The sequence below is a fragment of the Camelus dromedarius genome, chromosome 3 (assembly GCF_036321535.1).
Source record: "Camelus dromedarius isolate mCamDro1 chromosome 3, mCamDro1.pat, whole genome shotgun sequence".
NCBI lineage: Eukaryota > Metazoa > Chordata > Mammalia > Artiodactyla > Camelidae > Camelus > Camelus dromedarius.
Window position 1 is genome coordinate 79,075,792 of NC_087438.1, and position 23,195 is coordinate 79,098,986.

Consider the following 23,195-nt stretch of genomic DNA (forward strand, 5'->3'; position numbering starts at 1 on the left):
GTAGAACTAAGAATAAAATGTAATAAAGTCAACTTTTCTCTATAACTGTGCTAATGAGCAACCATTAGCCAAATACGGCTATTTAAATTTAATTAAAATTTAACTTAAAATTCAGTTCCTTAGCTGTGCTAGCCACATTTCAAATTCTCAAGAGCTACATATGGCTAGTGGCTACCATCTTGTAAGATGTAGAGTCAAACATTTCTGTGATTATAGAAAGGTCTACTGAATAGTATTGCCCAAAAGCATGATATAATGAAAAAATAAAAAAAAGGAATGATGGCTTGGAAAGGCAGGGAAGCAATGTAGTCCAAGCGATGCAATTTTCTTCGTCAAACTACATTTGTGGGGTCAACAATACTTGCTAATTATTTGAACACTCCCATCTTGCAGAATCAGTTCTCTTCCCCCTACACCTTTACTTCAAAGATAGATTAAACTAGTTAAGCATGAGTCATGACACAACTGTAAAATGAAGACTCCAAAAAATTCCAGATTGGCTTATAGCAAATCCCCCCAGAAAGTCAGCTTTCCATTAGGTTTTACTATTTAAATTATCAAAGAGAATAATAAAGTATCTCAAAACTAAGGGAGTCAGTTCACAACAGGTTCTAAACCTGCGCCAGCCACATCCTCTCCCATATTCTGGCTGCAAACAACTTTACCACTGTTACCACCTGGCCAGTTAGTGGAGTTTCTCCCCATTTTGGTCATTCACGTTGGGCTTCTTGATGCCTTACGCTTCCACCTATCATTTCTCTTGGCCCATTCTGACCATCTGATGCCTGTCATTACACCTACCATTTGCCTATCAGCATTTTCAACCTGTAAAAACTTATTCTCAACTACCCTCTAAATCCCACTGAATCGAAAGTGGGTGATGAGCAACTAATTGTTTTTAAGCAAACTGTTTCTACCTTTCCTCCTAATTAGTAAATTTTAACACTTAAAATACTCAGGGACTCACTAAATAAACCCTGTAGGAGGATTACATGCAGCTTCTGGAAGCGGCTATGAGATTTTAAAATCAAGGCATGTAGGAGGAAGTGAGGAAAACAGAAAAGGGATAACGTTTCAGGTGTTTATTTTCTCCATTAAAATTTAAGGTATCACCAGCATTCCCCCCAAAACTGGCCAAGTTTACTTTAAAGGTCAACTGGAGTAAAAAAAATATATATATATATATTTTAATAAGATAGATTGGTCCATCTTTCATACAAAAGCAATGTACCCCCAAGTAAGAGCTCAATGTTAAATCTGTGATCCCAAATACTTTAAAATAGTAACAAAAAAGATACCATATGCATCAAACAAGCAAAGAGCATGTTATTAATTACAAAAATTACCAATACCTTTAAGCAAAGTTTTAAACACAGAACAAAAAGTACTGGCTTATTCAACCTCCCCAAGATAGCAATATGGATGTTAATATAAGCTTTGCTCCACTAAGTAAATGTAAAGGATTTTAAGGTAATATTTAAAAAAGAAAAACAGGGAAATGTCATTTTGTTTAAAAACTACCTTGTCATGGATATATGTATGACAAAACACAAGCACTAAATAATCAGTGCTCCCTTTAAAAACACCAGAACTTGCTTGGAAATTTAGTCCTGTTGACCTTTAAGTCATTTCAGCCCAGTTGGTTCACTTCCTACGTAATTTTGAACACTTGACCACTGATGTTTATTTAAAAAAACCTTATCTATATAAAGTTATTTAATTTAAATCTAATGCTATTCTGCCTGCGGCCACACAAGCAATAAAGCATTTTCTACCTCTCCACCCCAAAGATCTCCGTTGTGATGCTGTGAACAATGAACAGAAAGCTGGATTTAGAATTTAATTTCAAAGAGAAGATTCACAACTTGTTAACAGAAGATAAAGCAGTGACTGTGTCCTGCACATAACACAATTATTGAATTAACAGTAAAAAATGTGTTTTTCCTGGTACACATGGCTTTTCTATAAAGCCATCAATGTAAAGCATTAGCTTAGCTCATCACAGTTCAGAGTTAATCACTGATGGTGCAGCACTTACGAGACCTACGTTTTATCCTATAGGTTTGTATTTTTAAACAATCATATTTCTGGTAACTGTTGAAAATACAAAGTAAAAATCAAGCATTATTTCTTTTTTTTTTTTTTTTACTGACCTAAATCAGCACCGTGCATAAACATTACTAAAACTGATTATATCTTTCTGACAACAGACAATACAAAATGGGAGGACAAGTTGCATATAGATGACCCAAAATGAACAATTACATAGCTCTTTTATTTTCACAGAACTTAATATGCTACTGTTACACACACAAATCTCACTCTCCTTTCAAAGCATCCTTTTATTTTAAAGTCTGTCAAATGACGTATGAGATGCTATTTGCAAGGAATATGTGAGCTCAAAGTGTAAGCCAAATGTCGTATTTTCCAGTAGCCACATTAAAAAGTAAAAACAAGTGAAATTAATTTTAATAATACAGATTTAACCCAATATATACAAAATACTATCATTTCAAAAGGTAATCAATATAAAAATTATTAAAGAGATATTTTACATTCTTTTTTCACCCTAAGCTTTCCAAGTGTGTATCTCAATTCAGACTAATGTATTTCAAGCACTCAACAGCCATATGTGGCTAGTGTATTGGACAGTCCAGGTCTAACTAAACCCTTCATTAAACCAATGGCAAAACTAACTTTTAGAATTCCGTTCCTCCCACATCAATTACTGAGAAAAGGGTTTCTAGTTTCCTCCTCAAGTATGTCTAATTGATGAAAAATAAAAAAAAGAAACCTGCCAAAAGACAAAAAAAGGGAACATTACCTACTCATGAATTTATCTTTGAATCTATCCAAAGAAAAATTACAAGCAAATGCTCTATAAAGGATTAGTAACATTGTATTTGTAACATATGACTTTTACCAGTCTAAAATGGGTGATCATGAGAAGGAGGGCAATCATAAAATTTGCATTTATTTCACAAAAACCTCCAGGGAGCATTCTCACCCTCTGAGGGCATGATCTGCATTTGTTAACTAGCTCTGTCTGTTCTCCTTGATGAAGGACTGTGTTCTTATTACTTCATCTCTTATGCAGCTTTGTACAATGCTAAGCTATATGCTTCTTTAAATGAGGCATGGATCTATCTCATTCATTTTGCTCTAGCATTTTGCCAAGTCTGATAACCAGCAGGAAACTGAAGTATTTCGTGAATGAATGCAAATGGTACTCACTAAGGCACACAACTTCAGGGCTGGAGAAGATGCTGCAGCTGACAGAACCTACCACCCAAGGCAGAAATTCCCTCTGCACTGTTTCTAACAGAGGTGTCCCACCCATCGCTTAAACAAAGACTCTGAATCCTGATGGCCTGAGAGCTGGATGGGTCAGAGTCAAACATCTGTTTTGGCTGCCCTGCCTTATGTCAAGGTAGCATGGTATTTTTAAATAATTTAATTACCAACATTTAAAAAAACATTTCACATCAAAACCACTATGAAGTTTTTGGGGTGGGGGGGAGGCATTAAATGAACAACCTGGCCCTTCAACCTCATAGGATAATTCACTAGCGCCAGCCTAGTGGCTACGGCCGAGTTAGACAAGGCATCCATCGTGTCTCCACACGTCCCAGCCACACCCCGGGGTCTCCAAAAGCGGAGGCCAGGAGTCAGCTGGCTGCTGATAAATGGACTGTTGCTTTTCCTACAGTAGTTGAGTTAATGGGACATTGAAATATTTATTGTCTCTACATATTAAAAAAGTAAAATGAAAGCAGATCCTGTTTTTATTATGCCTGGGGGCTGCTTCATTTATGTACCTGTTTGGCCCCTGTAGTATCTAAATCTAATTTAGATAATTTAGACACTTTTAGTGACAGGGATCTGCCCAATTCCTTTTCAGATGGCCTTAGGGGTTTGTTTTCTCTCAGGCTCAGATCTCATCTCTGTTCGTATTTTATCTGCTCATTGATCGGGAATCTTTGCTGTAAAGATACACAGAGTACTACTACTTTTCCACAAAACAGCCGTCACCTTCTGCAGTCATCCCTTCTCCAAGCTAAATATTCTTAATTCCTGTAATTTATCTCCACAGAAAAGCTTTCTAACCTCCCATCAGAACATAATCCAGCTTAACAGGATTCCTAAGAATAGGGAGGAACATCTCAGTAAATCTATTTCTGATCTCCTGTTCTGGAAAAAAAAAATGCCATTGTTATGGAATACATGCCATTACACCATGCTATGCACAAGTCTTGTAGAAGTGGTTCGTCATTCAACATCTGCTCAAATATTTATTAAAAATCTACCAAGGACTGTGCTAGGTAAATTCCTGAAAACAGAAACAGTTAACTGTTTCATCTATATTTCATTCATACTTCATATTGATCGCATGAAAACTAACCAAATCTTAACATTACAGTCCATATAAAATACAGGATTTCCTGAAATACATATGTGAGCTCAATCTCATGGTAAGTGGAAATACAGTAATTAACCAAAATTTTATTTAATGGTTTGTGCTGAATATTAATATATAAAAAGTGACTGTTCTTGGTCAACCAAGCCAGGGCTCCTAATTAGCCAATGAGGATCCATCAACAGAATATCAAGTTTTATCTGGGAGAAGGATTTCAGGCTATCACTGTCTGTCCTCTCCTCCTCAGTATGCCAGTTTACCAACAGGGAGAAAAACATAAGAGGGATGACTTCATAAAGAGTGTAATCCTCTCCAGCCTCATATTCCCAGCACTCTCATAGCTACCTAATGCTCCTGTTTTTGTATATACATACAACTTTTATGTGTGAAAAATGTCTTCCAAGTAATTGGCGATCACCATTTTAAAGAAAAATTCATGTTTTTAAAACAGCATAATACCACTCTTAGATCCTATCTATTCGTATCCACTCTCTGATGAAGCACATACACACCAACATCGCCCCGGAAGACTTCCTATCAGAGCATGGACCAAAAAAGATGGCATTCTCTCAAATGCAAATAAGGACAAAGAAACTCTTTTTTGATTAAAAAGAAATTTTAACAAAATTAAAAAGTTACTCCTATCCTAAAGAGGGAGAAATAGGATGAACAAAAGGATTAAGCTGAAAACCTCAAAGCCCAAATTGAGCAGAGCGGAAGCCCTGAAGTCTGGTGCTCACGACCACTCAAACACTCTCCTCCACAGGAGGGAAGTGCCCAACATGACATGACCCTGTGGGTTTTTCCACCCTTACCTCTGCCTCCCCTTGACCCTCACTACTGATTCTGGCCCTTCATTTCCCAATAGCCCTGTTTTTGGTGATGTCAAATTAATTTCAATCTATATTAATCCTGCAAAAGATGTTCAGAAGAAAGAAACACCATCCCAACAGGAAACAATTTAAACACCGGCTATATAATAATGGTATAGAACATGTGCTATCCATCTCATTAGATCTACTTCCATACATTACTACAGAATTCCACTATTGTTTAGCTCATGTTCAAAATCCTTATTTTAAAAACTGGATTAAAAATAGCTGAAGGAGAAAATGGAATAAAATGACACCAAATAAACTTCCTCTAGAAAGTTCTCTAGCACTAGTCATTACATAGTCTCATCCCTTAATTCTACATATTTATTTACCTATTACCATACATAGATCGTTCCCTAGTACCTACTTTAGGAGTCCATTATTTCACTCCTCATATAAAGGACATCATGGGGCCAGAGCACCCCCTAAAATACAGGCACAGTTAATGATGGGTTTAACACAAAGTTGGTGTTCGATATCCAAGACCCACTTTATGTGCACACCAAAATACAATCAAAGTTCATTATTGAAAAAGAATATGAAAATGAATATATGTATGTATATGCATGACTGTGACACATTGTATCTGACTACTTCAACAACAAAAAAATTTGATTATGGCATTTTAAAAGACAGAGAGGTTCTTTTATAACTACAGTTCTAATTTATTCACCTGGAAAGATTAACCCTCAAAATGACAAATATAATTTCCCTTCCACAGTTATTACTGAACGTATGTCTAAGCTCCCCCACCCCAGGTTCTATCACATACCTGGTCTGCTAATTCTGTCAATTTTATCCACGCTAGGGGAGGGAAACCGAAGTCGAGGACTGCTCTGATTGGAGTTGTCTGATCCCACATCATTGAACGAATCATCAAGCATCAGTAAGAGTTCCTTTACACATTTATGACAGATACTATGTTGGCAAGGGAGAATCAACGGGTGGGTAAACAGCTCCTTGCATGCTGGGCAAATGAGCTCTCTTTCGATATTCTTAATGGTAACCTTAAATTGAGAAAAAGAAATCAGAATCAAAGGTTTTTAGTGTGCAAATACATAACATGTGTATACCTCTCGTATAAATACATATGTTTACTTCAAAAAAGAGTTAAATAGATTTATTTTAACCTGAAGTTTCTTTTTGGTTATGAAAGTCTATACCGCTAACCACCCTTCATCATCCATTGTGTAGAGCTGACGGGACATGAGATGGTTTTTTAAAAAACCTGAAATATGAGAAAAATTAGCATACAATATTAGCGGACCATAATATTTCATCAACAGTTATAAAGTGATTCAAATCATTAATTCACTGATTTTGGATTTCAATGAAATCCTGCAAGTAGATTACTTCTATAAAAATTAAGTATATAGCACTAAAAATATGACTCTTCATATTTAGAACATTATCTGTGTAATGGGCAAGTAACAAGAGCCAGTAAAAACTGGGTTAGCCATCTTATTCATGGATTCTTACTTGAAATCTATTTACAAGCTGAATTAGCAGCAATTTTCTACATTAAAGTGACCATTTTCCATATGCTGCAACTGTAATGCAGGTAAATACTTCAGGTTCTCAAGTTGCGCTATCAAAGCAGCTATCATAAAAGCACTTTATAAATACTGAAAGGGTGCAGAGGATTAGAAGGAACCATTATAAGTGCTCTCAATACTACACGCTTGCACTATTTTCAATGAGAAATACTGAGACTCATCACAACTAAAAAGGTCTGATGACCTCAAACCAGTTTTCCCATCCTTTGCCTGTGTAGGTGTCGCCTCATGGATCCCCCAAACTTCAGGTGCTATGAATCTATCTTCAGCATCCCTGAAACTGTAATGAAGGTATAATTTTAAAGTACCAATAACCTGGTACAATGACTTCAACTACTGGAAACACACAAAAAATTAAAATTGAATCAATTCACTTGTTTTAAATAAAAATGTATGCGAGTCAATTCCCCCTAAAATAACACACAGTGCTTTAACAATCCCTGACGACAGCACTTCAGCCAACTGGCTCCATCGCTGTTAATGGGTCTTGAGATGCAGCATTTGTTGCTGCATCATTCAATAAATATTAAGTGAAAGCCCCATCACGTCACAATCATAGTTTAGTTGAAAGATAGCTATACCTCACAATTCACAGCAAACAATACAGAATATTCATATCCTATCTCATGTCATACACAATTTGACATCTAATTCAAAGGAAAATATTGTCCTGAACGTCCAGAAAAAGGTTCCCACACCCGATTTTACGGGAGGTTTACCTCTTAGCGGAAGATTTAAAATCATTTCTACTTTCCTTGTACATAGAGCAGTGCATAAGCTTTCTAATAACCATGGCTCTAAAGCAACTCTTAAGCAAAACAAAAATTAAGTATTCATTTTACATTCATTGAGGGGAAGGAATCTGATTAAGAGAAATGTGACGTGGTGGCTCCCCCAATTAAGCTATTTCAAAATAAATGAGGTTCGACGGGAAAACAAGTTCGGAGAACTGCATATCCGACCCCTCCAAACAAAAACTCTTACACCCCGACAGCTGCGGGAGCAAGTCCAGGCAAAGCCGAGGAGGAGCCTTTGCTCGCGGCAACACGGAGGGCCGGGGCCGCGGGGGTCGGAGCGGGACTGGGCGCCGGCCCCACTGCCCTCCCAGACAAAGGGCGGCGGGACACGCGCGACGTACGCGCCCCGGGCCGCCACCTGCACCCGACTCCCTAAAGCGAATTCCATTCTACAATCTGAACACCACCAAAGAGCCCCGCCCAGACTCCCCGAGGTGCTCAGGTGGGCCATCACCGCACCCGAGCGGCGCCCTCTTCCGGGTCCTGGTGACTCGGAGTCCGATCCTCTCCTCCGAGGGGCAGGAAAGGGGCGTCCCGGGTTGTGGAACCCGGCCCAGGGCGGCGAAGGCGAAGAGGAAGCGGGGCCACCACACGCCCGCCCTCGCTCCTCCTTAGGAGAGGCTCAGGGCAGAGGAGAAAGAGAGACAAGGGGGCCCCGGCGGGCCCCCACCGAGGTGTGAGGCGGCCGCCCGTCTCCCCAACTCACCAGGGAGTCTGAACCATCCCCCTCCATGGCAGCCTTCTGCCAGGTGTCATCAACGGCAGGGTCCAAACAGGCAGACCGGCAGCCCCCGGCAGGCTCCGGTGGGCAGGTCTCTGCGGCGGCCGCGGAGCCTCGGTTCTGAGCCGGAGGGCGAGCTGGTCGGCCGGACCAGGCCAGCGGACTCACGCGGGGAGAAGCAGGCCAGGGCGGACCAAAGCACGGGCGCGGAGAGCCGAGCTTTGCTCCCTGCGACGGCCCCGGGAGTCCCGCCCCGCGGCCGGCTGCGGCGGCGGCTCCTGCGGACTGCGGCTGGGCGGGCGGCCGCGCGGAGACCAGGGAGAGGGCGCCGCGGAGGGCGGGGCCGGGGCGGGGCGGCGCCGTCGCCCGGGCAACAGCGCCCACCGCACAAAGGAGGAGGGGCCGCGGGCGGCTGGGCGACCCTGAAACTGAGCAGCGGGTCCGGGGTATGGCGCGCCGCGGGGTCCTAGCTCCCTCCGCCCCGCCGCTCCTCACTCCCACCGGCGCCGCCGCCGTCGGCCCGTGTCTGGGTAGCAAGCCTCCGGGGGGCGGAAGTGAGGGCGGTAAAGGGGCGGCGGTGGCGGAGGGCCGCGCCGGGGCGGGACCGGGGTGGAGCGGACTGGCGCTGCTGCGGAGAACTGCAGCCCAGGCCACTGCCCGGCGCGGACCTCCTGCCCCTCATTTTGCATTCCGTGCGCTTTGGTAAAGCGCGAGCCGAGCATCACAGACAAGTCCCATTTCCTGAGTCTAGACGGGGCGGCGGGACGAGGGCGGGTCCAGGCCGCCTGCCCCGTGCCGTCGGATCCATCATAGAGCTGCGCGATGGATAGGCGACCTGGGCCAGACTTCGCTCACCCCACCCCTATCGGAGCCGGGGATTTTCCCTAGTCGGTCCCTGCCCCGCCTCGCTCTCCTCTTCCGGCCCGATTCGTAGAGTGAACTTCACATTCCTTGACTGGGCACCAACCACTCATATTCTGCTTTCTGCTTCTGCTTTTCCACACCAGGGCGCGGCGCTGTCACGCACGACACGTTCTTGCCAAGTGGTGCGGGGACAAGCCGCAGGGTAGAGGTCTCTCTCCATTAGAGACAGTAGCCTCTTGCCCTTTCTAGTGTGAGCGTCCTGCCCTCGTCCCCGCTGCTGCTCCGCGGTTTCCTTCCCGGGACAGAGGATGCGGGGAAATCGGGACAGCTGGTCCTGAGCGGCTCCCGCACCTACGCATCCACGCGGCGGGCGCCAGCCGGGTGTTAAGCGCAGCTTCGCCAGCTCGGAGACTAGAGACGTTAAAATTCACCTGCTCAAGGGTGTTTCTTCCCTTTTCCAAGGCAAATTGAAAACAAATTAACCTGGGTTGTTGGAAGCTGTATTGTTAGAACACGCCACTGCCCTCCTGGCTGGCTAAATAATTCCATCCCTTACGTATAGCCTGAGAAAACAGGCGTTCTGAACATCTGAGTGAAGGGACCCCAGCGCAGAATCCTGTTAAGATTTTGAAAATGTTTCCCACTGTTATTTCCTATTTGGGAGAAGTCTCTCGCTGTGAAAAGTTCCGCCGTCTTCCCACAGCACTGTCAGCAGTCCTAGCCTCTTCTCCAGCCGGCAATTAAATAACGGTGTAGCAGGGTAGAATTAAGAACAGTAAGGCACCATAGCAATTGTCTTTAATGGAATACCCTCAGTTTACAGACGAGGTGCACAGAGGATGAACGCCTTGCCAAGTAATGATTGGACGATTCTGATCAGGATTAGTGCCCGTTGCGTGGGCCCACATGCTGGAGTTGAGGCTGCTTCCTTCCTTCCCACAGGTTCTGAAGCGTCCTAATCAAGAGGGAAATTAGGAAAATGCCTGCGTAATTTAGTCACTTATGTATGACACCATGTTCCCTTAAAAGGCCTAACTAACCATTAAAAAGCATTATAAGTCAGTTTCTGTTTTTAATACTGGTCTTTGGGTTCAGTACTACCCCTCTAGCTGTAGTCTCACATCAGCATACTTGAATCGCGTTTGGTCCAAAACTAACTTGTTAAAGTACAGAGTACAAGAGATTAGAAGGCATCATTAACATGAACTAACGATAAAAACTGTATAGACAATATTAAATTTCAAAGCTCTTCCATTACTCAAATCAAACTCCAATGATTAATCATTTTCCACCTGATTCTCAAATTTCAAAAATTATGCTAATAAACTTAGTAAGAATGTGGGAAACTAGGCACTTTCAAACTTTTTTGTAGCGGTGTATATTGGTCCAGCTTATCTGAAGGGAAACTACAAATGCTATCAAAAATTTTATATGCTTATACCTTTAACTAAGCAATTTCACTTCTAATAATTTTCCCACTGAAAGACTAGCATGTGTGCACAAAAACATGTGTGCAAAGATCTCATTGGGACTTTATTTATAGAAGCTAAATATCTAATCCATAATGTACATCCACACCTTGGAATACTATTGCAGCAGTTAAAATGAATGTACTGTTGAGAAAGGATTTCTAAAATATAGTGTTAAAAAAGTACAAACCCGTAATGATTCTGTATGTTGCCACTTTGGCAGAAAAAAAAAAATGAGAACAGCAGGCAAATTGCTTATATAGGCAAATAAGTAAATAAAAGTAAGTATGAAATAGAGTACAAAAAATGGTAACAGTGTAGGAAAGAAGTAAGGGGATGGAGTTATGTGTGGAAAACACTTTCCACCCACATTGTATTGTATGGTTTGCACTTTACAATATATGCATATTTTACTTCTCAAAAATTTTAATGTAATCTAATTCATAAACTTTTAATCCCATATTTATTTCAACTATTTAACCCATATACTTTTTAAAACAAAATGGGGGAGGAGGGATATCGGCAAGAAAATAGCAAATATGAAAACCACCATTTGGGGAGGGATAAATTAGGAGTTCGAGATTAGCAGATACAAACTATACAGAATAGATAAACAGCAAAGTCCCATTGGATAACACAGGAAACCATATTCAGTATCTTGTAATAACCTATAATAAAAGGAATATGGAAAAGAATACATGTGTGTATAACTGAATTGCTATGCTGTACAACAGAAAGTAACACAACATTGTAAATCAACTAAACTTCAATTTAAAAATAAAATAAAATAAAACCACCATTCTAAACTACCACTCTCTCACTTGCCTAGTCATTTCTACCAGCTTTGCTGCCATGCTTTGGGTCATCTCATCACTTTCAACACCCATCCATCTCAGCTATTAGTTATCAAAGATACCAAGGTCCTTCCCAGTACCCCAAGTTAAAATCCTGTGGGTTTGAGGGTTTTTTTTAAGTCCTTCTCTCTCCTTCCCTGGTACCTCTCTCTGATTAGCCTTCAAATCCCCTTGCAATAACACAAAATGAGTCTAGGTGGGCCTAGAGTCACCAGGCTTCTTCCCTGTAGACACGGGGAAGCTTTTGAAGGTAGTTAAGTGGAAATGACATGAAAGACCTGTTTTATTTTGTTTTGTTTCTTAAATCATTAATCCCCTAATTTGTACTGCATATACTATCCCTTGGTGCCTACCCTTCTTCAGTTGGGAGTGTTCTAGCACCTTCTTTTCCAATAGTTTCGTTTAAAATATGGGCCAAATTCAACACAAGGAAGCCTGTTCCATACCTAGTACCCCCTCCAGTCCACCAACCTTCAGTACCCTTGTCTACATCATACCTTGTGCTTGCTGGCATTGTGTAATCACTCTTCTAGCACAGGGGTGTGAGCTGTCTCCAATCTACCTGCTTCATGAAGTCCAAAAGGTCAGTTTCTCCTACTTCACCTGCCAATAACCGCCACTCCAGAAACACACACATACACACACACACACCCTATTCAGGTCTGGTAAAAGAGAGGCTCAATAAACGTTCACTACCTCACACTTACAATATAAACCTGATACCCTCTAGGCTATACACTATTCACTGACCTGGTCTCTTTCCACACTGACTACTAATACCCAACAAGAGATTAAATTCCTGGCCGAGTCAGGTCCTAATGACCATGGTGCATATTTTCAGTCAGTGCCATGAGGCACCACTGGCTTGTAATCTGTTTGGTCTGAGGTCAAACATCAGAGTACCATTCTGTTAGTATGTCCTGAACAAGAAGTAGCAACAGGGTGGCATGGCCAGCATCCTCCTAAACCTTGCCCCCTGTTAGGATCAATGTGGGTTGTTCAATTGAGAAAGCCCCTAGACTTAGGGTAAATGAGGAAGGTGGCAATGAAGTAAATCAACGAAGTAAATCACAGGGCTTCACAGTAGATTGGCACATGTCCTGTCTACACTGCTGGTATCAGGAGGTTACAGGAAAGTGACAAGAGATGACATTTATCAATGATTGACCCAAGCCTCTGACAGGCCAAGCTTACCTGTCATAAAGTGTTTCTATGGGAACAGCCTCAGGGGAGAGGAGGCCAGCGAGCCAGGAAGTTCAGATTTCCATTGCCCAGCCAAAGCCTCATCTCATCTTTCAAGCCACAGCTCTAGAGCCTCCATCCTCAGGTGTCTAGTTTTCATTGGTCAGCTCCTCTTACTCCGAAGTCCTTCAGCACTTACTCTTACTGCTCAGTTTAATACGATGACAAACTCATTTCATACGCCAAAGTCTGATGTTTTTTAAGACTTATCTTCCCATCCATGTAGAGCTTTTGTTTAAGAGAAAATCCAGTAGGCATTTATCTGCTAAATGGTAGCACTGGACCAACAGTTTGAGAGTTGATGAGTGGAACACAGTGGGGGTCCAGCAGGTATTTTGCCAGGAGGGTATTGGCTGCATGACTGGTGGGCAAAGGGGTCCCTTAGCCAACTTGGGGTGAACAACACTGATAATATACAGAGGTTGTTAGCAGGTCCCTTTTGACTGTATCTTATTATTCCTACACTTGGGGTTGCTAGGTTCAGCAAATAAAAACACAGGCCAGCTGTTAAATTTGAACTTCAGATACATAATGAACCTTTTTAGTATAAAAATGTCCCAAATATTGAATGGAATATACTTACACTAAAAAAAACAACAACAGAAAAAACTATGTGTCATTTATCTGAAATTCAAATTTAAGTCTACATCCTGTATTTTATCTGGCAACTGTACCTCCCATTGTGAAAGATCACAGTTTGCATATGAGGTATCTCAAGACCTAACCTTGTTGTCAAAGTAGCTAGACCAAATAGCTTTCACTTATTGAAGTCCTACTATGTGCCAATAACAGTATTAAGAACTTTGTACAAAATAGTCATTTAATTCTTGCAATAACCCTGTGAAATAGGTACAATTCCCTTCAGAAGGGACATGTAATCCTCACAACTCCTCCCTACCTATATCCAGAGATTAATATCCTCTAGGCCACATGGCTAGATACCAACAGACAAACCTGGGTCTCACTCCAGCATCCCTACTGCACTGCCCACAGGTAAGTGTAAAACATGTAACTTATAATTTCATAGAAAATATGATTTAAACATTCTTTGACAAAGTGGTTTCAGAGATACTTCCCGCCTCAAATTATCTTTTGAGCAAGGTAGTAAAAACATCAGAAGAAAATTCTGATATTATGAAATTAGCTATTTTCAAATGATACTGTTAACGTTTAAATCTTCTCTTTGCCTTCCCTACTCCCCAGAACACACACATTTTGCCCAATCCCAAGATATAAAAAAAATATTTTAAACAATACTTTGCAGTGGACACAACCTTAGTATTATCACCCAGTTTAGACTCAGTTGCATAACTGAGTGAGTAACTGTTTATGGTGCCCTCTGAAACAGATCATTTGGTGGCATTTTGGTTTTGGTCCCAGGAGATGTTTAAGACTTTACATTAGTCTAGATTGGAGGATTTTCTAAATGTAATTATTTCAAAGTATAAGTATCTTCTTGTTTGAAAGTAAATTTTGTGTTTATTAAAGTTCTTGAATTTTTTGTGCCTCAAAGATATTCAAAGTTAAAAGTAATATTTCACCAAATAATAGAATCATTGCCTGTTTCTCTATTAAAATTAAATGAATTTTAATTTTAATTAAACCTCTTTGTTTTACTCAAACTATTGTACTCCATGGACATGCCTGAACAGTAACTACCAACTGTTGGAAACAGAAAGTACTTTCTGGCTGTGAATACATAACTATACATGTGTTTAAAATTCTAAATAGAGAAGTACACTAAATATAAATTCCTCTATGTTCCTTGTTATCAAATCTTCATTATATGATTCTAGAAAAGTGTGTGATGGTGTGAAGAGAAGAAATTATGAAGATGATACAAAATTAATGATGCAAATCTTGCTGGAGACCAAACGAGTTTGAAAATACTGCTTTTGTGTAATCCAAGATACTGACCACAGATTTGGGAGGCTCTCTTTCAGTCCAAAGAGATGAGTTACAAAAGAAAAACAAAATAAATAAACAAAACCCCCTCAGAAATCAGCTTCCAGAAATGGTACAAATTTCTGTAATAGTGAAATATAAGGAATTTCATTTACATTGATTTTTAAACCTCTTGAGAATTATCATAGGTACTAATTATACATAAGGGGTATTGTTTGATGAAGAGAAAGACCATAATGGTAGAGATTACTGTGTACTTTAAATATTAAGGTAATCATCACAATAGAGTAAAATAAGCTGATCAAGTTTGTCATGTGGGTTTTAGGTTACCCTGAGGTGAAAGGCTCACCTCCCACATTCAGTGAACACAATAACAAGCTAATTTAATTTGAAATAGACACACAGCAAACTGGAGCCACTGTGAAATGCAGTGGATTGGAGGTGGGAGTGAAGTTCCACTTTTTACTCTGTAAAACTTTCTGTAAATTTTGAATATTTTGCAACAAGCATGTATTAAATGTTGTAAAATGTTAAAGCCATCAGGGAAAAGTAAAAGAAGTTTCGATGATGGTCAACCCATTGGTCTCAACTTTGCAGGGTGGGAGGAAAGGGAAGGCAGTAGGAAGACAAGAGCCTCTGCTCTTTTTTTTTTTTTTAACTCTGTGAACTTGTCGTAATTAGGTAAGTTTCACATAATTCTCTACATCACCAATTTGAGCAACAAAGTGAAGTCTAACTCCTGTGAGGAAAATAAAGCGAGTCAGTCTCCAAGGTCTGCTATTCCATGGCTAATACTCAGAGGTATTCAGGTATTGGGGGTTTGTCTTTTTCATTACAGTGAGCATCTTGTGAAATACAATGCTAATTCTGAGAGCTTTTTTTTTTTTTTTTCAAATCTGACTTTATCACAAGAAGCTTTAAACATTCACTAATGGTTCTGCCCAAGTGGCCCATTTAAGGTTTATGGGAAGTTCACCTGCTGCTTCATCATCACCTGGGGTGTCAAACATGCAGATCCCTGAATCTCACCTCATAACCATTCTCTCTGAATTTCAAGTTTTCCCTGCTAGTGAAGGAAAGTATTAGCCAGCTAATATAATTCTGGCTTACTATGAGGAGTATCTGAGCACCACAGACTTAAACTCACCTCTCAATCATCCTATTCTCAATCCCATCAAGAGTGGTCCATTTATTTTGTAATTAGCAAAAGGCATCCTCTTTCCTCCTCTCCTCTCTACCCGTCAACCCAGCCTTCAAAGTTTCTGGGCAGCCAGGGTCCTGCTGTGTGCTTTGGATAGCCGGGTTCTGGCCTTCTGGCTGCAGGCCAGAACTTCCTTCTAGGAATGTAGGACGCTCTGAGCCAGCACTTCCTTCTGGACTTCTCCTCTCCCCAGGGTCAGTCCTCCAGAGGGTGGAGAGGGCTCTGATAGGCAACCCTGGCCCAGGAGGTGGCCAAGCCTAAGCTGTTTGAGGGGGACAAGGAGCTTGGAAATGCTGGCCAGGATGTCCCCACGCATGCGCGGGAGGCCCCTCGATACGTTGGATCGAGCCCCTGGATATGAAGAAAAGCGGACCAACGTCCTCCATTTGTACTTCTTGTCCCGGAGTGTAAACGGTAGGGGTAACCCGAGGCACAACCTTTACCTTCGAAAAGTTAGTAAGTATTCTGTTTTGAATGGATGTATTCAGTGTGTGCAGAATAGAATTCAGGGACGCTCACCGCCCCCTTCCCGGGGCGCTTTCCTCTAGGAGTGCCTTAACCCGCTCCCCAGCCCAGGGAGCCGCAGGACTGTGTTACCTCAAGCATCTGCGGAGGTGGGGTTAGTGAGGCATGAGACTGAGGTTTCAGGTGCTCACACCAGGACTGCAGATCATCCTTCTTTCTATGACCTTGCGCAGGGAGTCCTTTTCTCCTCTATGCCATCACCTTTCCTCGAAACTCCAGGTGCAGAGGGCAAACGCAGACGCTGTTGCTGTCTGGCCACCGGCGGATCCCCGCAGACCACGCACCATGCAGCTTTTGCATTTCCCGACACTTACCGCCTGCAAACCACTTAGGAACCTCTCCAGGCACTTTCTCGGATGCAGCGCGGAGGCCCGCCTCCCAGCAATGCTTTCAGCCTAGAAGCAGCGCCACCTGGCCCGGCCGAGGGCGTGGTCGCCAGGCGCCACCGACAGTGCCAGCCTGGGGTTTTCAAAAGGGCTCCAGGACAGGTACCAAACTGAAATCCGGCGTCTTAGCATCACCCCTTCCCCATCACAAGAAGGATGCTTGACTTCTTCTGGGCCTGGGACAGCGGCCAAGGACCTGGAGGAGGGCTGAAAACGCCGGGGCTGGGCGAATGGGGTTGAGGGTGGAAGGTTCTGGCCCTATTTACCCGCCACAAGGTCGACTGCACACTGAACCCGATCCCACCCTCCTGGCCTGTTCACCTTCTGTTTCGACCCTCCCTCTGTGCTCCGCGACTGGGCAGGCGAGGTCACCCTCTCGAAGTCACCACGCTTGACAGCCCTGGGTGCATCGAGGAGCGCCCCCTCGGCCAACGCCCGGTCCCCCACCCCATCTCCCTCGACGTTCCGGGAGACCCCGCCGTCGGCCAGCTGACCAAGTCCCTTTTGGCTCATTTCAGAGATGCCGCGCAATTCAAAAAAAAAAAAAAAAAAAAAAGGAAAGAAAGAAAAGGCGGCTACTTTGCATGCTGCAGCTGCCGGGCATTCCAGCTGACAGTGCAGACCTGGGATTCCAGCCCGCCCTCCCTGGGGGCTTCAAGGGGCCGGGACGCCCACAGCCACAAGCCAGGTAGTGCCTGGGGTGGGGGCCCACGCCGCGGCTCCGCGCGCCAAAGCACTTACCTTGCCTCTGGCTAGCAATTCCATGATGTAGCCAAATTCACTTATCTCCCCCGACTCAGACATGGTTACGACCCTTCGCAAACTATGGAGGACTGAGGCGGGTGCATCGAATTTGTTCTTTTTCCCTTTCTCTGTTTTCAGTCTGAGTTTTGCCAAGCGCTCCGCTAGTATGCAGTTAACGAGGAAAAATGAGAAAGCGGGGGAAAAAGCAAACAGTGGGGTTGGGTGGGATGAAAGCCATAGAGGGCTCCTGGGCAGCCACGTCCGGCGTTCTTAGCTCTGGGCGAGCGGTCGGGGCAGGACCATGTAACGGAACAAACGAGGGCGGCGGCGGCCGTGAAATCCTCACCAGGCGGAGCCCGGCGCGGAGGCCCCGCCTCCTCGGGGGTCACGGCCCGCGCCTCCTGCCGGGGGTCGGACGACAGCCAGAGACAAACACCAACACAAAAGCGGGTCTGCTCCCGCGTGGCGCCCACTCAGCCCCGACACCCACGGGATAGTTAAAATAGTCCTTTATCCGATGCCGGGGACCGTGGCGGTCCGGAGCTCTCAGCGCGAGGACCAGGAAAAATCCTCATCCCACTGTCTGGAGGTGCGAGGGCAGAGAGAATGAATGCAGGGCAGGCACAACAAAGGATCTGGCTGACAGCGCAGGAAAAAAAATAAGTGAGGGCCCGGGAAATGGCAATGCCGTATCTCAAGTCAGCCTTCCTGAAATCCAATAGGTAACAAAGACCCAGCCACGGCTTTTGAGATGAGAACAAACACCAGGATTGTATTTTAAACACTCTAAGTGTGTAAGGGCGATTGTATCTCTATATCCTCTTGATACTCAACTTTCTTTTAATTAAAAAAAAAAAGAAAAGAAAAGAAAGAGTAAACATTCCTGCCAACAAGGTTCTTGGACAAACACTCTTACCCTTAGTTACGACTAACTGACTTTTCCAATTATACATTTCATTGATTGAGTTAAATATTCAGAGCATGTTTCTCACATTTTTCTACTTCTTTTGAAAAATAGCAGCTCCCCTAGGAGGCTGCAGCTGAAACAGCCTCTTAGTCTCCCTGCTTCATTCATACCTGACAATCTTTGCTTCTCTTGAGAAGAAAACTTGGCTGAACAAAATCGGGCCTACTTTATTCCTCCACTATAGGCAGTCTCTTATCTTTCTTGAAAAGGAGGAAAGTGATAAGGGCATGACATTTTCTTTTTCTTTAAAAAAAAAAAAGCCAGCTATAATTAGATTAGACACAACTGTAAGATTTATTGCAAGAATGAAATCATTTTCCTTAGGGGTTTTTCTTATTTGTCTTTTCTCTTGGTCACTTTCTGATTTCTCTTCTCTGGTCCAGAAATCCAGAAGTATATAATGCTTTCTTTCTTTCTTTCTTTCTTTCCTGCCTACTTCTCCATAAAGCTCCAGGAATATTGCTCCTTGACTGTTATTCCACCAGAACTTTGCTCCTTCTTCAATGTATTACTTTTCTTCTATGAGTTGGTGCTGATAGCCCCTGAGAGCCAGCAGCAAAAGTTAATGTGCTAGGTGGTCACTGCTGGGGCTCAGGAGGAGGTAAGACACAAGTATAAAGCTTCTTGTTTAGAAGCTTCTTCTCCTTCTCAGGTTCTGCGGAACTTGTGTATGCTCTTTGTTTCCATAAGAAAAACTAGATAGAATTCAAGTTAAGTCTATAGCATTCATGAATGGATTCCTCCCTAATTGCCAGAAAGAGGTGTTGCTTTGAAAGTTAAAGTTTTTCACACCCAGAGAGAATTCAGGCTCATCATAAAAATCAGTGTTAGAGCCAAACCATTAGTCTTATGTCTGCATTACAAGCAGGAATGAGGAAGGGAGAAACAAAGGGGCAAACTAGCCAAATGTTTCTCCTTAAAAAGCTTTTACCAAAATCCCATCCAGTGACCTCCACTTACATCTCCCATGTGAGAATTGGATCATATGGCCTTCTCTAGCTACAAGGAAGGCTGGGAAGGTGCTTATTTTACTCTGGGAACAATGCTACTCTAAACAAAATCAAGGGTTTATTAGTAAGGAAGAAGAAGAAACAGGTACTGAGTACGAAACTCAGTTTCTGCTACTCCTGGAAAGTCCATTCAGTTTTCTGAGTTTCAGTTTTCTCTTCTGTAATATGCTGGTTTTGAACTAAATTGTCTCTAATATCTTCCTGCTCTTAATGCTAGTATCTCTGATCTAAGGATCTCTTTGCCATCTGGCAGCACTAGCTGCCCTTTTTTTCCTCAAAAAGTTGCTATTATAAAAGATCTGTCCACCTGATTACTTGCTACTAGGAACTACTCCAGACAAAATATCTTTAACAGTTGCCTGGATTCCCACCCAAGATCAAGATTGGGCTGGGAGCAAGGGTCTTAGAGTCAGCTGCCACAGTGGCAGGAGTGGAACTGCCCATGAGAGTCCAGATCAATGTCCACAAGCTGGAAACTAAGCAGATATCTACTCAAATGCCTGGTGGTATTTATCATTCTTTATTTAGCCAGCGTATGAATAGTACTATGGAGCAGTAAAGACCTTTCAAAGATGACAGGCATACAAAATGAAGATAACATTAACATTTCCCCTGAAATTCTGTGTATGGACTTCAAAGACACAGGGTCAGTCAGTAGGCATCAAAAGTTGCTTTACTATTTCTCCTACTCTAAGAACAAAGTAAGATTAATATCATACAGATTAATATCTAACTTCATCCCCCACAGGACCAAAATCTTAAAAAAAGTTAATTCACGTTTCTAAAAAATAATAAAATTAACAAGACAGATGCTACTTCACAGTAAAAGAAAGAAAGCTATTTAACAGAGGGATTGTGTGATGTGTGGATTTTTCACACTGAGAAATCTAGCAATATTAAAGAGTCCCTTGCTGTGGAAAATGTACTAACTGCCAGCTTCCATCTAATTTAGAAAACTTCTCAATATAACTGCTCAAGTGCCATGCTGATTACTGAAATAACTGTCATGTATAGACAGCCACAGTTTTTGGCTTCATTTTAATCCACAACACCCTATTTTCTCCTCCTGATAGTAAACAATATAACACATAAAAATTTTAACAAATAACACAAAAAACACACATTCCAAATTTTTTAAAGCTGTGGACACAAATAAATCATTGTATTTGTGAAGGTTTAGAAGTTGAAAATTATGACGGTGAATGTTTAACAGTTTAAGAGTTAGAGACTAGAATTAGGAATATAAAAATATCTTTGGTTTTAATAAATCCTCATATTTACTTCAACAGCCTTTTTTTCCCAAAGTGCAAACATAAAATGTGGCTTTCTGACACAAATGCATCCTAGCACCTACACCCAGAAAGGTCATGTGAACAACAAATATTTTTAATGGCTCTATTGAGGTATGACTTACATACCATAAAATCTACCAGTTCTAAGTGTATAGTTCAGTAATTTTTATTAAATTATAGAGTTGTGCAACCATCTCATAATCCAGCTCTAAAAGATTGGAATAGCTCTCTTTATTGAGATTTTCTTTGATTTCTCTTAGCTATGCTCTATAGGTTTATTAGTGTTCAGATATATTGAAATGCTTTTGTTAAGTGCATTGCTAAGTATTTTATTATTGTGAATGAAATTGATTTCTTAATTTCATTTTTGAGTTGTTTATTGCTTGTACATAGAAATACAGGTAATCATTGCATAATGTGCTGTCTTGCCATCTTGCAAAATTCATTAATCTATAATTAAAGAAAGTTTTACTTTTTTCTTTCCAATCTGTATACCTTTATTTTTCTTGCCTTATTGCTCTGGTTAGACCCTCCAGTAAAATAGTGAATAAAATTAACAAGAGTTATTCCCAATAGGAGGGGAGAAGCATTCCATCTTTAACGATTAACTACACTGATTTAACTACAGTTTGTAAATTTTGATATGTCGTAGGTTTGTTTTTATTCATTTAGAAATATTTTCTAATCTTCCCTTGTGATGGGCTATTTAGAAATATGCTGTTTAATTTCTAAATTATTCCAAATTTCTAAATAATTTAGATTTCCTATATTTCTTTCTGTTGATTTCTAATCTAATTCCATTTTGAACAAAGACCATTTCACAAAATTATTTAAATATTTTTAAAATATATTGAGGCTTTTTATGGTCTAACATGGGAGTCTGCAAACTTAATGAGTGAGATATTAATATTAATTAAACATTTTACACTTGCAGCCATACAGTCTTTGATGAAAGCACAATCAACAATAGGTAAACAAATGGGTGAGGCTATGTTCCAATAAACATTTATGTACAAAAATAGGCAACTGAATAAAGCATATGAAAAGGTGCTCAACATCATTAATCATTAGGGAAATGCAACCTAAAACCACAATTGATACCATTTCACACCTATGAGGATGCTTATAAGTTAAAAGAAATGGAAAATAAGTGTTGGTGATAACGTGGAGAAACTGGAAGCCTTGTACACAGCTGGTGGGAATATAAAATGATGCAGTGAGAAACAGTTTCATAGTCCCCGAAAAAGTTAAATATAAAATTATCATATGACCCAGCAATTCCACTTCTACAAAAGAACTGAAAGCAGGGACTCAAAGAGATACTTGTCTGCAAATGAGTATTTGTTGCTGCATTTTTCACAATAACCAAAAGACAGAAACAACCCAAGTGTTGATCAACATATGACAAGCAAAATGTAGTATATACATATAATGGAATATTATTTGTCTATAATATAGAATGAGCTTCTGATATATGCTACACTATGTATGGACCTTAAAAGCATTAGTGAAATAGCCAGACACAGAAGGACAAATACTGTATAATTTCACTTATATAAAATATCTGGAGTAGGCAAATTCATAGGGATAGAAAGTAGACCAGAGGGGCTGAAGGGAGTGGGGAACAGGGAGTTACAGTTTAATGAACAAAGAGACTATGCTATGAATGATGAAAAATTTGGGTAATGGTGATGGTTGTGCAACATTATGAATGTAAATAATGCCACTGAATCGGACACCTAAAATGGTTTAAAAAAATTAGGTGTCTGGCCCGTGGGTTGTAGTTTATTGACTCTTTCCTAAAATATTATCTGTTTTGGGTAGTACTCCATGTGTGCTAAAAAGCTTGTGTATTCACATGCACCCCAATGTTCATAGCAGCACTATTTACAATAGCCAAGACATGGAAACAACCTAAATGTCAATCAACAGATGACTGGATAAAGAAATTGTGGTACAAAGATTTAAACATACGACAAGATACAATAAACCTCCTAGAAGAAAATATAGGCAAAACATTATCTCACATACATCTCAAAAATGTTCTCCTAGAACACTGTACTCAAGTAATAGAAATAAAAGCAAGAATAAACAAATGCGACCTAATGAAACTTACAAGCTTCTGCACAGCAAAGGAAACCAGAAGTAAAACAAAAAGACAACCTACGGAATGGGATAAAATTTTTGCAAATGAAACCGACAAAGCCTTGATCTCCAGAATATACAAGCAGCTCATACAACTTAATAAGCAAAAAACAAACAACCCAATCCAAAAATGGGCAGAAGACCTAAACAAGCAATTCTCCAAGGAAGAAATACAAATGATCAATAGGCACATGAAAAAATGCTCAATATCGCTAATTATCAGAG

The 23,195-nt window shown here is 41.3% G+C and overlaps 1 protein-coding gene across 3 annotated transcripts in view; it reads right to left on the reverse strand.

Annotated features, from left to right (window-relative positions):
• Nucleotides 1-8,639, reverse strand: part of TRIM36 (tripartite motif containing 36) — a 28,583-nt gene extending 19,944 nt beyond the window's left edge. Inside the window, exons 1-3 of one of the 3 annotated variants that reach the window (XM_064483236.1) lie at nucleotides 8,352-8,639; nucleotides 6,065-6,299; nucleotides 1,776-1,805 (exon numbers count right to left, since the gene is read on the reverse strand). In XM_064483236.1, coding sequence (XP_064339306.1) covers nucleotides 1,776-1,805; nucleotides 6,065-6,299; nucleotides 8,352-8,378 — 292 coding nt within the window. In that variant the 5' untranslated portion in view covers nucleotides 8,379-8,639. The remainder of the gene's footprint in view (nucleotides 1-1,775; nucleotides 1,806-6,064; nucleotides 6,300-8,351) is intronic. The other 2 variants (XM_031448841.2, XM_031448843.2) reach the window with 2 other exon arrangements.
• Between the last annotated feature and the right edge of the window lie 14,556 nt (nucleotides 8,640-23,195).